The sequence below is a fragment of the Wyeomyia smithii genome, chromosome 1, assembly GCF_029784165.1.
Source record: "Wyeomyia smithii strain HCP4-BCI-WySm-NY-G18 chromosome 1, ASM2978416v1, whole genome shotgun sequence".
NCBI classification, from domain to species: Eukaryota; Metazoa; Arthropoda; class Insecta; order Diptera; family Culicidae; genus Wyeomyia; species Wyeomyia smithii.
Window position 1 is genome coordinate 83,285,497 of NC_073694.1, and position 15,774 is coordinate 83,301,270.

A 15,774-nucleotide genomic window follows, 5' to 3' on the forward strand; every position below is an offset into this window, starting at 1 on the left:
AACACATGATACAATCGTGAGAGGAAGACCTTCGCAATAATAAGGCAATCCACGAGACAGTTGCGATCAGCTGATTTCAGTATGTTTTCAACTTATGACAGCTTTATGTATGTTCGATCGGTGGCAACTTGGAATCAATCCGGATCCAGAAGCGTGAAAAACAAATGTTATCCAATCGGTAACTCTAGTATCGCGAGTGCCAATCCTAAATACAACAATAAAAAATCACTTTTGATATTATTGCCGACATTAAAAGATCTCGGTTTTAGTCGTGTTTTGGTTTTGCAGCTTGAAAAACAGCAACAATAACAAACGTACAAGCAAAAAAACGTCACCCGTGGATTGCCTTATTACATCATTAACAGTTTCGAACACCCGGTTTTAAATAGCATTGATTGTGGTTCGTGTTCCAAACCAACATGTACGGGACATCAGATAGCTTGTGTTGATACTTTCACTTACTTCCACTATGCCACATTGTAGATTTTCGAAAATAAAAAATTGCACAAATGTGAAATTTTGCTGTTTTCGCACAACGTTTTTGCATTGCACGTAAAAGTTCGAATTGAACAGGTTAAACTGTTGAAATAGCCGTCAATTCAAAACATCGAATAAATTATGCCACTTTATACCACTGTCGCAGTGGCATTAACGTACACGACAAATATATATTGCTGAGGGCAAAGAAAATTCATTCGTGATTTCTCAGTCCTCTTTGAGTACACTTCCGGAGTGATTTGCGATAAGGGCGCAACTGGCAAAAGATAAACATTGGGAAATATCAGTTTGAAAATTTGCAAGTACATTTTCAAATCGTAATTTCAAAGGAAGTGATTAACATTAACATCAATACCAAAAATCGACGTAAAATATACTTGGCTTATAGTTTCCTAACAATACTACATTAAATTTGTGCATTTATGGCTTAAATCTGCACTTTTCTTCTAACCTTTTTCTAATGAGCCTTAAAGCATTCTGACAACGAGATTCGCCCACCTCTATTTCGCCTTAAAGCATTCTGACAACGAGATACGCCCATCTTTCTTTCGCCATGTTTTTTTTTTCTCCAGTTGCGCCTCTCGCGCCTCTCAAATTCGCCTTTATTTTGAAAACAAAAGTTGATCCGCCCTTTACTCTCGTCTGTTTACGAAATATTTCGCAAATAAGCCCGTTGCTTCGAAACAATGTCAAGGGCCTAGTTCCAAAGTATCTTTTTTTTTTGGTAAACTGCTTTATCGCCCTTCACTAAAAGCTTGATTTAAATAATTTTATCGATTTATACAAAAGAAAGGATTCTTCTCATGAATTTCGTAAGTCTTTACAAACTCAATAGTGTAATAAAACCACTTGTTTACATTTTGTTAGTTGAGCCCTAATCGCGAATCACTCCGGACTTTCTGTTTGATCATATACCTGAAGTTGACCTTCCGTTCTGTGGTGTGTGGTTAGCTGCTGCTTGTGTAATAATTAGTTATAGCGTATGTATGGATACTAGTAGCACATGGTTGGATAGCTTATGTGTGTGTATAGATAGTTGTATCGGATGTATGGATAGGAATAGCGTGTGTATGGATAGCTTTAGCATGTGTGTATAAGAAACTATAGCTGCAGCGTGTGTATGAATAGTTTTAACGTGTGTATAGATAGTTATAGCATGTGTGTGGATAACTATAACGGGTGTTTATCGAAGATTATTATTGTTGATTGCGACAAATTTTCTCGCGAAAAATTCTTGTAGAAGTGCGCGGGTACGTCCAATCGCAGTAATATCTTCTACAAAAAGTGCGGAAATTGGATTTGCGCACTTTTTGTAGAAGACACCCCATGATTGGTTATACCCGCGCACTTCTACGGCGTTTTGCATGCATCTTGCGAGATAAATTCTCCCGCAATCGACAATATTGTCATTACAATATTAAAACGTCTTAACGAACACAATTGTGAATTTGATTTTACAGCAGCGATTTTAACTTCTTCAGCCAGCCTTTATTCATCGAGGAAAAATTTCTGCCTATGAATGATCAAAATTTATTTACTAGAAATTTCATCTAGATCAAAACAGGTTCTTTTGAGTATCATAAGTTATTGGTAAAAAGAGTTGCAAGTTTTCTCAATGAGCATTCATTAAATTTTCATATTTGTTTCTCGGTGCGCGGTTTTGATTTTGTTTCTCGCGCACAGAGAAAGAAACAAACTTGTCGCTATCGTGAGAAATAACAAAACAATTAGAAATGCTCTAAATCACAATTGAAGAAGTTAAGATATTTTCCTGTCACTCGCCAAAACCTTGATAACAATTACCGAAAAACTTGTATTTGAGCTCTTGCTATATTAAGTTATTGAAATAAACGTATTTTTTGTTTAAATACATGAAGTTGTATGCTGGGCTGGAGCTTACCTAGCATGAGTTTTATCGATTTAATGTCAAACAATTTTTAAATTCAAAATTTTCGTTTGAATCGTTCTGGGCTCCAATTTCAGATAGTTTCGTTAAGTTTGCTTGTTGCTTAGATAGGAAAATTTTACCAATTCGCTCAATTAAATGATTGTCTTGGTAGTGCAGCTACGAACAAAGGTTTGATTCGAATATATATGAAATGACAGCGCTTAAATAAAAGATATCCATTCTTTTAGTATATATTATTATTTATAACGTTTTAACGTCTCAGCATACAGAAATGCACTGTTAGATAAAATTGCAGCAAATACTAGAGTTGCAATTCTCTCTATTATTTGGTCTAATGGAATATAAGAATACCGTAGTCCAACGTCATGCGGTCGTGTCTTGAATACCACCCTCCTACTTTTTCTCTATACGATCGTTTTCAATAGTTGCCGATGACAAAATAGGCTGCCGGGTTATACTGGGACGTTTGTTTTCTCTCTCTCTCACACACACACACACACTCACACAGACACACACAGACGCGCACACACACACACAAACACACACTCACACACAGACACACACACACACACACACACACACACACACACACACACACACACAGAAAATGCTCAGTTCGTCGAACTGAGTCGTGTGGTATATGCCATTCGGCCAATGGAACCACTTTTATACCTTTGGCTTTTTCAGTGATTGCTATACCTTTCTAGGAGAAAGGCAAAAAAAGTAAAACCAAATATATGTACATTAGAACAAAATGGTGTAACTAGATCATAGAAAAAAAGGCTAATTTTCCTCGTAAAGGTCTTCAAAGGGCTTCTAATTCTTGGTTCCAATGTCATCCATCAGAAGGAGACAAGAGGACTTACTCCTTCGTTTTACGCATGCAAGCCGCCATTTTGTGGAACAATAAGCCATTTCGTGGAACGCTAAGCCATTTCGTGGAACGCTAAGCCAAGTCGTTTTACCACAATATATCTAACTAATGTTAGAAGTGGTCATAGGCTCCTACAGGAAAAAAAGCCAAGTCGTTGCGACTGAACACTGGAAGGTGCTGGCTGGTTGCTATTGACCCGGCACTAGTGCCGTGCGCTGCGGTTAAGTCAGAGTTCGTCAACCGTCACGAGAAGCAGGAGACCAAGTAAATTAGGCTATGCATTATTATGTCGGGAAGGGGAAATAAACTAGTAATGTAAGCCTATCTACAACTGTTTTAAAGCGCGAGATTTTCCCTGGTTTTTACCTAGCGTTGCATTAGGTCCACGTGAGCGTTATTAGAATTTATAGCTCACTAATTTAGGTGTTTGGAATAGCCGATTTGACATTATAGCTTCGGAGTCGGTTGGCTACATTTTATACTTTGCTTCACCCTTGTTGTATGATTCGTCTGCCGAGTGCATCGTGTGTGTGAACGGATTATGAAGTGGTGAATGTTTGCTCCCACTGAGCAAACCAAAGTTCTCATGATGATTAACAGGGTACCTAATGAAGATACCCAAGAAACAATTTATGCTATATTATACTCTTGGACCTTTCCAGCTGGTCTTGAGTTGCGATGCTGGTTTAACCAAGGGAATGGTATGGTAGCCTTCAAGCGTTACGAACATTTATTTCTGTACCGTTTGTCCCAAAACTACTTTTTCTGCTGTCACAGTTTGCTTCACTTTGCTTTGGGACACAATTAATGTACTAAATATCACTTAGAATATCACATACCATGTGAAAACCTTAAGAAATTGCTCACAACTGTCTGATATGCTATTAATAATTGCAGTCAACATTTAGCCGGTTTGCCCGAATCAACATAAGATAAGGGTAAACTGCCCATTTTTCGGGTGCCAGTGATGTTGGTAACGCGTCAAATGTATGGTAGCTGACAGCGATGCCATTCCCGTGGGTTTAACAAGCCAGTCGTCACATCTGTTCAACTGAACGAGACAGAATCTCTTTATTTTAAGTATCGACATCTAGCGGTGGAGAGAATGCATTTTACACTCGAAATTTCATCACGCTTATATTCCATTCATTCAACAAAAGAACCGTATGAGCTCTCGCCGCTTTTTCGTCGAGAGAATCCTTTGTTCTCCCCGGTGCTGGTATAGCGAGGGTGCCTTTTCATGATAAACGTACAGTGCCACCCGCATACGTGCAACGGTTTTTATGTAGATATATTTTTAATGAATTTCATTGTTGCCCAAGTTGAAAACTGAATATCTTGACTAACGACAATTCTCGCCAAACATGTGAAAAGGGCCCATATGCCATATGTAAACAAGCCAAATTTTCTCGTTTTTTGATCAATACAAGCGAAATCTGCTCTTACCAATAAGATTTATTGATAAAAGAATTTACTCTTAATCAAACAATCTTATTTGTACGAGTAGATTAAGCTTGTGTTCATTGAAAAACGTGAAATTGTGGCTTGTTTACATATGGCACTTGGGCCCTTTTCACATGTTCAGCGAGAATTATTTTTTTACATTGTACCTAATGTCGTAGGCAGTGCTGGTACGGCGCGTCTGATATGCATTTAAAACGGTAAAAAAACGGTACGAGAAAAAAATATTATCGTTGGTCGAGGAATTCGGTTTCCAAGCCCAACGAAAATATTCAAGTAAATCAACTGACAGGTTAAAATAGTTTCAACAGTCGTGAGGTGTACGATCCAAGAAAATTTGTTAGACAATGTATAAATGGCTGAAAGATTTTTAGTTTAATTTGTTCTATTGACGTTGATTGTGAATTGTTACTGAATTTCCACTTCAAAGATCTCTTGAATGCGGTCCTGTGTTAAGTGCGGTCGGTCCTGTGAACTTGATTTTGATAGATTCAACTATTCAAGATCACCTTTTTGCCTGGTTATTAAAGCAAAAAAAATAGTTTTTTGGTGCATGTTCAAACTATTGGAGCGAACTGTTCGAACGATGCACTGTAAAATCAATGTAGGATGGAACAGCAAAAAATGAATGTGAAAGCTTGGGCACCAATTTGCTGCGGAGTTTTGTTCGAAGTTGCATATATGTTCTGTGCAGTCGTCGAAGATTTGAGTCCTGGCTCAGAAGAGACTGTTAGTGTCAGTAGGTTCGTAACGCTAGCCCGTAATTGTCCTGTACACTGAAACAATTGGCTGCGAAGAGTGTATAGACTTTTTTACGTACGAATGTGTTAGTGCAACCAGTTGAGGAAAATATTTACAAAGAGCTGTTTTGTTTGCAATGCTATGTTTTTAGCAGCTGTTCAGTTGAACACTCATTATATGTTTTTAACTTCTTTCTGAATTTTTTTTTTCATTCGTGGTCAGAAACCGGAAAAAGATGCTGAATATAATCGACCAAAAATGGTAAAAAGTGATAAAATTCGAAGCAACGAGATGCGATGATTTACAGTTTGGAAGAAACAAAAGCAACTTTACACGGGTTTACACGTTTACTAGTGTGCGTAGGTGAAAAGTCACTTATCTCTATAGACCTTTTAACGTACGAATGTGTTAGTGCAACTAGTTGAGGAAAATATCTACAAATGGCTGTTTTGTTTGCAATGCTATGTTTTAGCAGCTGGACAAATATTCAGTTAAACACTCATTATGTGTTTTAAATCTGTTTCTGAATAAATGTTTTCATTCGTGATCAGAAATCGGAAGAAGCTGCTGAACATAATCGACCAAAAATGGTAAAAAGTGATAAAAGCCGAAGCAACGAGATGCGATGATTTACAGTTTGGAGGAAACAAAAGCAACTTTACACAAGTTTACACGTTTACTAGTGTGCGTAGGTGAAAATTCACTTATCTCTATATATAAATAGAAGGTCGAGTTCTGTTCCACATCAATGGACCATAAGACGTGGGTTAGAAACGTGAAACCCGTGACACTCAAAGTTTGTTCACGATTCCCTGGCCGGATTAGTTTAGAGTGGACTGTATACGGTTGATCGATCGATGGAATACACGTGATTAACACTCAGCAAACTATCTTTATTAACTTTAAATTTAAATTTGATCGCGCGAACTACGAACTGAACACTTCAATGGTCGTATATAGAATGAATGGGAATAGCATCGATGAATCGGTGCTCACCCATCAAGCTGCTAGGTAGAGAGGGATGTATCACTCAATTTGCCTTGTCTATGTATTCGCGTTCTTATTGTTGCTGTCGTGACGGATGGAACATTCTCCCCCCGGGTTGAAACTTCGTATCAACAAAAGGACCGGGGCAGAGCAGACGTTGTCCTCGATTGGAATTATCGAGACCTTGTTGATTGGACGACGGTATGTTGCTCCGTTGGAAAATACGTCAATGGCTCGCACTAAGCCGTCGTCACCAGGATACACTCTGGTGATTCTGCCCAGTTTCCAGCTGAGCGGAGGTTGCGTCTTATCGTGGAGAAGAACGACCATGCCAGGTCGAACGTTCGACGTTGCTCTGGTATTCTTCTTACGTGGTTGGAGAGAATTAAGGTAGTCCCTTGACCACGCTCGCCAAAAATGCTCACGCATGAGCTGGAGGTGTTGCCATCTATCGAGTCGGCTCACCTTGGTGTCTTCTAAAGATGGCTCAGCTGGTGCAGACAACGGTCGACCTATGAGGTAATGAGCTGGTGTTATTACCTGTGGATCGGCAGGATCGTTGGACAAACTGAACAACGGACGAGAATTTAAAATGGCTTCTATTTCGGCTAGAATGGTTGCCATTTCTTCGTAAGTGAGGTTTGCATTCCCTACGACTCGCTTCAGGTGAGTTTTCATCGCCTTGACCGCCGCTTCCCAGAGACCACCGAACTCTGGTGCGTCTGGTGGGATGAAATGCCACTGTATCTCGCGTACTTCACAAAACTGCTGGATTTTCTTCACCTCTTGTTGATTCTGAAACTGTCGGTACAACTCGTGCAGTTGGTTGCTTGCTCCATGAAAGTTGGTCGCTTTGTCAGAGTGAATTTGCTGCACCATTCCTCTCCGACTAATGAACCGTTTCAAAGACGCCAAGAAGGCATCCGTTGTTAAGTCGGACACAATCTCTAAATGTACAGCCTTTGTCGCCATACATACGTAAACTGCGACGTAGGACTTAACAAGCTTCGGACGATAAGAACTTTGCCTCACCATGAATGGACCGGCATAATCGACGCCAGTAACTGCGAACGGTGGTGATGGCACAATTCTCGAGGTAGGGAGATTTCCCATTAGCTGTTTGGTTTCAACGGGTTTTGTTCGGAAACATGTAACGCACGATCGTGTTACTTGTCGCACAGTTGATTTAGCATTTAAAAGCCAGTACCTTTGACGAATGATGCTGATCAAACCGGCCTGGCCGACGTGAAGATGCTCCATATGCAAAGTTCTAATGAGTTTTTTCGTTACAGGATCTTTATCGGGAAGTATTAACTGATGTTTTGCAGCAAACGGCAGTACTGAGCGATCTAATCGCCCTCCAACTCGTAGTAAACCGTTTTCATACACTGGACGCAGGTTACCAAGACGCTTGCATGTTTGGTTGGAAATCACTCGCTTAATTTCGTCCCCAAGATGTGCTTGTTGAATCGCCTTGACGATTGCTTCGGATGCTTGACGTAGTTCTTCGATGGAAAGATGTACTTGCTTCACACGATTAGACTTTGGCCGTTTGCAATTTCGAATAAACCGTAGAACGTAGCACATGGTGCGCTGGATTTTCCGAAAAGAACTGAATTTTCCGAAGAATGGAAACGAATCGTGAGCTGACACGGTTATGACGTGGATTCTCCAAAATCTCTTCGGTGTCTTCAACGTCATATTCTACTTCACACAGGAACCTTGGACCGCTCCACCAGAGAATATTTTGTTTTAAATCTTCTGGCAGCTTTCCTCGAGAAACGATATCGGCGGGATTATTGGCCGAGCAAACATAACTCCATCGATACTCATTAGTATCCTTTCGTATCAAAGCAATCCGATTCCTTACGAACGTCTGAAGTTGATCTAACGGTTTCTTCAGCCATGCCAGAACAATGGTGCTGTCCGACCAGAGAACAACTTCTCGAAAGTTCATTTGAAGCGCGGGAACGACCTGGCTGATCAATTTCGAAAGCAGCTGAGCGGCACAGAGCTCTTTACGAGGAATGGAGACATCGTCTAATGGGGCAACCTTTGACTTGCTGCATAGAAGACGTAGGTTGGCGGATCCATTGGTGAAAATACTTCTCAAGTAGACGCATGCACCGTACGCTACGTTCGATGCATCGGAAAAACCATGCAACTCATATGCAATCGCATTCGGGAACATAACACACCTTGGAACGTGAATGCGTCCAAGGTCTGGAAGGGATGCGCGCAGAGTAGCCCAATTTTCGCGGATGGTTTCGTCGATGGGATCGTCCCATCCAGCTGATATTTTCCAAAGCTGCTGTACCAAGAGTTTGGCCATGACAATTACTGGTGCAAACAGTCCGAGTGGATCGAACAATTTTGCCACCTCGGAATAAATCATTCGTTTCGTGGCTAGCTCATCATCCGGAAAAGAACATTTCGGCGGATTGGCTATCATGCGGACGTCGCCGTCAGGATCCCACAACAATCCAAGCACCTTTATTACTTCATTTGCTCCGTACTCATGAAAAGGAACCTTCCTTTCTCGGTCGGCTGGTGGAATGTGCTCTAGAAACTCTGCCGAATTGGAGCACCATTTGTGAATATGGAAACCACCTCTGGTTAGCAGTTCTTTTAATTGACGTTGGCTTTCGAGAGCTTCTTCCAACGTGTTAGCGCCAGAAAGCGCATCGTCAACGTAAAAGTCCTCAGTCAAGATTCGAGAGCCGATGGGAAACTCGGAACCTTCTTCCTTGGCAAGTTGTACCAAACACCTTGTTGCTTGGTATGGCGCACAAGCTGTTCCGTAAGTAACGGTATTAAGCTCGAGAACCCTTAACGAACACTTGCCGGTACATTTTTTCTATATCGCTTGAAAATGCATAAGCGTAATTACGGAATCGCAGCGTAATAGAGAATATGCCATTCTGTACAACTGGTCCTACTTGAAGAACCTCATTGAGCGATAGTTTTGATGGGTCCATTTTGGCACTAGCATCGAATACGACGCGGCACTTCGTGGTTGAGCTTGACGGTCGTAATACTGCATGATGCGGCAGATAGTACGTATCCATATTACCTGGATCCTCAGCTCCCTTAACTTCTCTGCAATGGCCGAGGTCTTCATACTCCCTTATGAAATCGTTGTATTGCTGCCTCAGCTCGGGATTACGCTCCAATCGTTTTTCTAACATAAGGAATCGCTTGAGTGCCAAAGAACGGCAATTATCCAACCGGTTGAGGTTTTCTTTAAACGGTAGTTTTACAACAAACCTACCCGTTGCATCGCGCTTGTATGTCGACAGGAAATGGGCTTCACAGGACAGCTGTTCGGATGAAAATGGAGATGCGTTTGGTACTTCCTCCACCTTCCAAAATTGATGCATCATTTCCTCGATGGAATCGATCGAAGCATGGTTGACGTGTTGAATAGCCGCATTCGAAATGTACGGCTCGTTTATTACTCCAGCTACCACCCATCCAAGATGAGTTTCTCGAAGTTGTGGTAAATTGTCACCAAGACTTATTTGATCGGGCTTAAGAAGATCAAAGAACAATTCTCCCCCGATTAACATGTCAACCTTTTCTGGCTGGAAGAAATGTGGATCGGCGAGTTGAATGCCTTCAGGAAGTTCCCAGGAGCTGAAATCAATCGTTCGGTTAGGAATAGTTCCAGTTACCTTGGTTGTAACCAGACACTCGATGTTGGCTTGAAAGTCTCCGTAGCTCGATTGGAATTTAACGAACACCTTATCACGAGCTAGACTTCTCAGGGCATTGATTCCAGTGATTGATACATTTGCTGGCATTCTAGAACAACCGAGGCGGGTTGCCATTTTCTCGGTGACGAAGTTAACTTGAGACCCACTGTCAAGTAGGACTCGACAAGGGTGGGACTGGCTATGTTCATCAATGGCTTGAACGACAGCAGTCAACAGCAATACGGTCTTTGATGTTGAAACGTGATTGCTTGAGCATGTAGTGGATACTGGTTTATCCACCACCGAAACAGAAGGTTGAACAACAGTTGGTTGATTATTCGCGACAGGTTGCTTTGGCGCGGCAATGTCGGCCTTTGAATCCTGACTGCTGTTCCTTTCAGCATCATCGTGGAGAATGGTGTGATGTTTGCGGCTGCATTTTCGACACGTGTTGTTAGACGTGCACTGTTTGGACTGATGTCCCTTCCGGAGGCAGTTGAAGCACAAACCTTTTGCTCGAACCTTTTCTGCCCTTTGAGTTGCTGTCAGCTGCTTGAATTCCTCACATTGGAAGTTAAGATGTGAACCTCCACAAAAGTGGCAGGAACCTGAAGACTTGCTGGAACTTGAAGTAACTGCGTTAGTCTTGAGCGATGGCATTTTGTTGTTGACTGGTGAAAACTTTGGTTTTACGGCGGTTCGTTGGGAGAAAGCTTGCGACGATTCACACTGCTCCAGCACTTGACAACTGGTTTTGAGAAAGGAGATTGTTTGTTCGTATTTCGGGAGCACACCTCTTTGCTGGATACGTTCCCAAGCCATGCGGGTCGAATTATCCAAGGCACTGACGATAAGATGCACCACGATGTGCTCGGAGATTCCCGTTAACTGTTGTTTTTGGTACCGTAGGCCTTCAACATGACCGGTTGCTTCAGTTAGCAAGCCATCCAATTCTTTGAATGTTGCTTGAGACATTTTTCTTAGGGTAAGCAATCCTTGAATGTGTGACTCAACGATTACACGCGTGTTTTCGTAACGGTCTGTTAGCACCTTCCACGCTTGCTTATAATTACCCTCGTTGATTATTTTTGCATCTAATATACCTGCTGCGGATCCAATCAATGCTTTGTCTAGGTGGTACAGTTTTAATGACTCTGAGTCCCCGGACTGTGCCATCAGGTCTTGGAAAATCGCCTTGAATTTTGGCCAATTAGCATAATTACCGTCGAATGTAGGAATAGGTGCTTTCAACGGCTGCTGCTGAATAATAACCTGTGGGGAAACAGATGAACTCACGGTTTGCATTTGAGTAGCAGCATTGATTCTTTCCTGGATGTGATTCGACAACTCGGTATGACGATCCTCAAAAGTGCAGTAAATTTCATCTTGCTCATCCGATGCTTCATCAGGAATCAAGGCCATGATTTCACTATGGAAGTGGCTAAACTCGCTGTAGATTACAACTAGTTTCTTCTCCGCGCACTGCAACTGGGCTAACGTCATACTACTCTGCGTCCGCAAAGTCAACTGAATCCTCACTAGCTTCTGTTCGATCTGTCCTCTCTGCCGGAACAAGCCCTTCAATTTTCGCATCGACTCCAGCTCCATTCCCTCCTCCCAATTGAATCCGTGAAATGAAGCGGACGAATTGGACCTTGAATGTTGTCCGGTTGGAGTATTACTGTTTCGGCTTCGACTCAGAAGTGGAACATTCTGACCTTCTTGCAGTTGGTCCACTTGGTTTTGATTTTCTAGCATATTTCTTACTGGTGAATGTTCTAGCGGCATTTCGAAACTTCTCACTTTACTACTTTTTTGTTCGATGGTCTCTTCAACCACAGTGTTCGTATCGAGACTCTCTTTCACACAAAAACGGCAACGTAGCACACGCGCAGCAAAACGTCCTTGAACACGTTCTCGCTTGTATCGACTCGCAATTTCACCTCGCGACGCGCACGCGACGACTGTACTTCGCGACGGCTGTACTTTTCGATCTGCTGTTTTATCACGTGTTCTTGGAATGATTCCTTCTTGGAAGGAAACCTTATATGAACTGGATACCGATCCTTTGAGTCACTTTTCATTCACTGTGCTATGATCCGGCTCGAAGGACCAATTTATGTTCCACATCAATGGACCATAAGACGTGGGTTAGAAACGTGAAACCCGTGACACTCTAAGTTTGTTCACAATTCCCTGGCCGGATTAGTTTAGAGTGGACTGTATACGGCTGATCGATCGATGGAATACACGTGATTAACACTTAGCAAACTATCTTTATTAACTTTAAATTTAAATTTGATCGCGCGAACTACGAACTGAACACTTCAATGGTCGTACATAGAATGAATGGGAATAGCATCGATGAATCGGTGCTCACCCATCAAGCTGCTAGGTAGAGAGGGATGTATGTACTCAATTTGCCTTGTCTATGTATTCGCGTTCTTATTGTTGCTGTCGTGACGGATGGAACAAGTTCCAAATCAGAATGTAGCAACAAGGTTTTACTGTGCTTTTTATACTCTTAGAGACTCTCTTAAAACTTATTATGTACTTGTAATACGCCTTAAAATTCAATTGATTTTGGGTGGTTACCAGAAATTTAATTTTCGGTGTTCACCAAATAATCGTGACCGGCACAATATTAAAAAAAAGTGTTTTCCTAAAAATTCAAATTAATGTAAGAGTAAAAGCCACCGATTGTTTGTGAGTTTTTTATTCATTTACTAAGATGTATTCTTATTTTTTTCTTACATTTCAACATTGTTAGAGAGTTGATACATTTTTAAACCATTTGACATAAAAAAATGTCAGTCTCGACAATTTCATGAACTATTAAAGGTTTACAGTTACATTTGCATATTTATTCCCTCTCTGTTAAAAATAGAACCGTTTTTAAAACAGTGAAGGATATTCTTTTGGAACCTGAATCTAGAGACTGAGCTGAAGCCGCATCGAACAGAATAATTGACGATCTCGCAATGAAACTGCTTAATGAACATGAGACTCCTGGCATGCTCAAGATATTGCTTGGATGATGTGGGCTAATACTATATACGCTGCCGATCTATGTCGACAAGAAAGTTTAATCGACTTGGCCAAGTCATGGCCAATGAAGCATAGAAGCAATCGTACTTCTCATACTCTGTAGCCACGTTTCCTCAATATCATCTGATTATCAAAACTGAACTCGTCAAGGAAAACCAGATTCTGGACTATTCGAAGGGTAAATATGCTCAAACTTTGCTTATTTATTTGGTGACCTTTTTTCAGGATTTGTACGGTATTCATAACCGGAACTACATCATCCACAACCTAACACATAATCACAAAAAAACAGTGATGGTCAACGCTAACTGAAAATTTAGCGACGCTAATCGCTAATCCGCTAACTGGAAAATTTAGCTCGATAATCGCTAATCGCTCACTTAATAATACGTAGATTGTCATATGTATATGTTTATTGCTCATAAAAACAAACGAAAATAATAAGTTTTAAGTGCTTACAATAATAGGTTCAAAATTCACAAAACGGTCATACTTGAGGATTTTGTGAAAATAAAGAGCAAAAAAGTGAGACTGCTTGTATGTAAAATAAATGTTTCTAGGAATGTTTTTAAAACACAAATATTATCTGAATCGAAAAAGTAAAACCGCAGTTGGCGTTATTTCTAGTGCATTACTCGTCAAGGGACACCGAACTCGAACTCGTCAAGGAACACCAGATTTTGATAACCCCACCTCATGTTGTGAGGCTCCTAGCAAAATCTCAAAACGTCGTCTGTCCGGGTCTGAATACTCTCCAAAGATTTTCAGAAAAGTTCTTCTGGATGCAGAATACGGATGATGTTGATATGGAGATGGGGAAAGTTTTTTCGATTTTTTTGGCTTCGTTCAAGTAAAGAATTGGTTTTTTAAGATAATGCTGGACAAGCCATTGCCGATTGTTCACTCCACTCCAATTTTTTTGAGTCTCGAGCGTACTGCTTTCGAGAACAGCATCCGTTTTCTCGATAGTTGGAAATCCAGTTAGCCATAGTTGAGCTGTGCTTCCGATAAATTGCAGCAAGTTTCCCAAGAAGAAATAGCCGTTAAGAGCATGGTACACGGTGTTGTTCGAATCACGGCGCTTGCTCATTTCTTGAGGAGTATCCATGCTCAATGTACTTCAGTAGTATTAGTGAGAGTGGGAGTTTAACTGTCATTCAAATTTCTTCTCAATAATCTAAGAATTGCTGCAAGAGACAATACATTCACGAATATTGCGTTGTCAATGAAGTCAGTTTTTACTTCACCAATCCTGTTGTGACGGTTCACTTCACACAGTTACTACAATGAAGAACAGTAAAGTTCTTTTTTACACGATTTTACGTACCGTGCAAAAAGAAACCGTGTAAAAAAAACCGCGTTATTTGGAAAAACGTCGTAAAAAACCGCGTTATTTGGAAAAACGTCGTAAAAAAGAACCGCGTAAAATAAAACCGTGTAAAAATGAAACTGTGTAAAAAACAGCCAACTATAGTCTGTTACCGTTACTGTTACTTACTGTAACAATTTTACGCGAAGACGAAAAATCGTGCAAAAAAAACGTGTAAAAAAAACCGCGTTATTTGGAAAAACGTCGTAAAAAACGCGTTATTTGGAAAATCGTCGTAAAAAAGAATCGTGTAAAATAAAACAGTGTAAAAAAAGACTTTACTGTACCATTTATGGTGTAACCACTGGATGGTAGCATTAAAAGAGAGAGGGAGAGGGGTATATAGTGAAGCGTTCCGCTATTCGAGACCATCCTGCAAAATAGCATTACGTAGGGGTGGAAGGAATTCAAAACCGGGAAATTTCCGTGTTACGTAATATGTGAATGTCCCTAATAAGAGGTTTAATGTCCCTAACAAGAGGTTTTCATAATTGAAAAGTATTTAGACTTAATATATCCAATTATTTCAAGGAACAATGGTAGGAAAACTGTAAAGAGATAAATAACAACAATTTTAATGATTTTTCACTCTTATGTAAATCTCTCTCTCTCTCTCTCTCTCTCTCTCTCTCTCTATATATATATATATATATATATATATATATATATATATATATATATATATATATATATATATATATATATATATATATATATATATATATATATATATATATATATATATATATATATATATATATATATATATATATATATATATATATATATCGAAGAGGTATTTGCGGAAGCAATTAGACTAGAACACGAGGCGAGCAGAACTCGTAACCTGAGCGCTGATCAACTTGTTGCCATACTTTCGCGGGCGTGGACGCCACTATGCCTAGGAACCGCCAGCCTAGGCATGGAAGGCCACCAGTCTACTGGTGGACCGACGCGATAGCGGACCTCCGCAGAGCGTGTCTTCAAGCGAGAAGAAGGATTCAACGTGCGCGAACCGACGAAGAAAGGGAAGATCGTCGAGGGGCATTCAGTTCCGCAAGAGCGGCGCTTAAGAGAGCAATAAAAGCTAGTAAACGTGCGTGCTTCGAAAGACTGTGCGCTAGTGCCAACACTAACCCATGGAGTAACGCCTATAGGATGGTGATGGCCAAGACTAAGGATGTGATGGCGC

General features: G+C 40.7%; 2 protein-coding genes across 7 annotated transcripts in view; both read right to left on the reverse strand.

Annotated features, from left to right (window-relative positions):
- The window catches only part of LOC129717837 (uncharacterized), a 159,017-nt gene that overhangs the window by 138,347 nt on the left and 4,896 nt on the right, over nt 1–15,774 (reverse strand). The gene's annotated exons all lie outside the window — the stretch shown is intronic.
- LOC129716888 (uncharacterized) lies at nt 6,528–11,953 on the reverse strand. Its single transcript, XM_055666731.1, has 3 exons — nt 9,361–11,953; nt 8,122–9,263; nt 6,528–8,063 (listed from the first exon to the last, which is right to left on the reverse strand). Exons 1-3 carry the CDS (start codon nt 11,951–11,953, stop codon nt 6,528–6,530), a joined length of 5,271 nt encoding a protein of 1,756 aa, XP_055522706.1.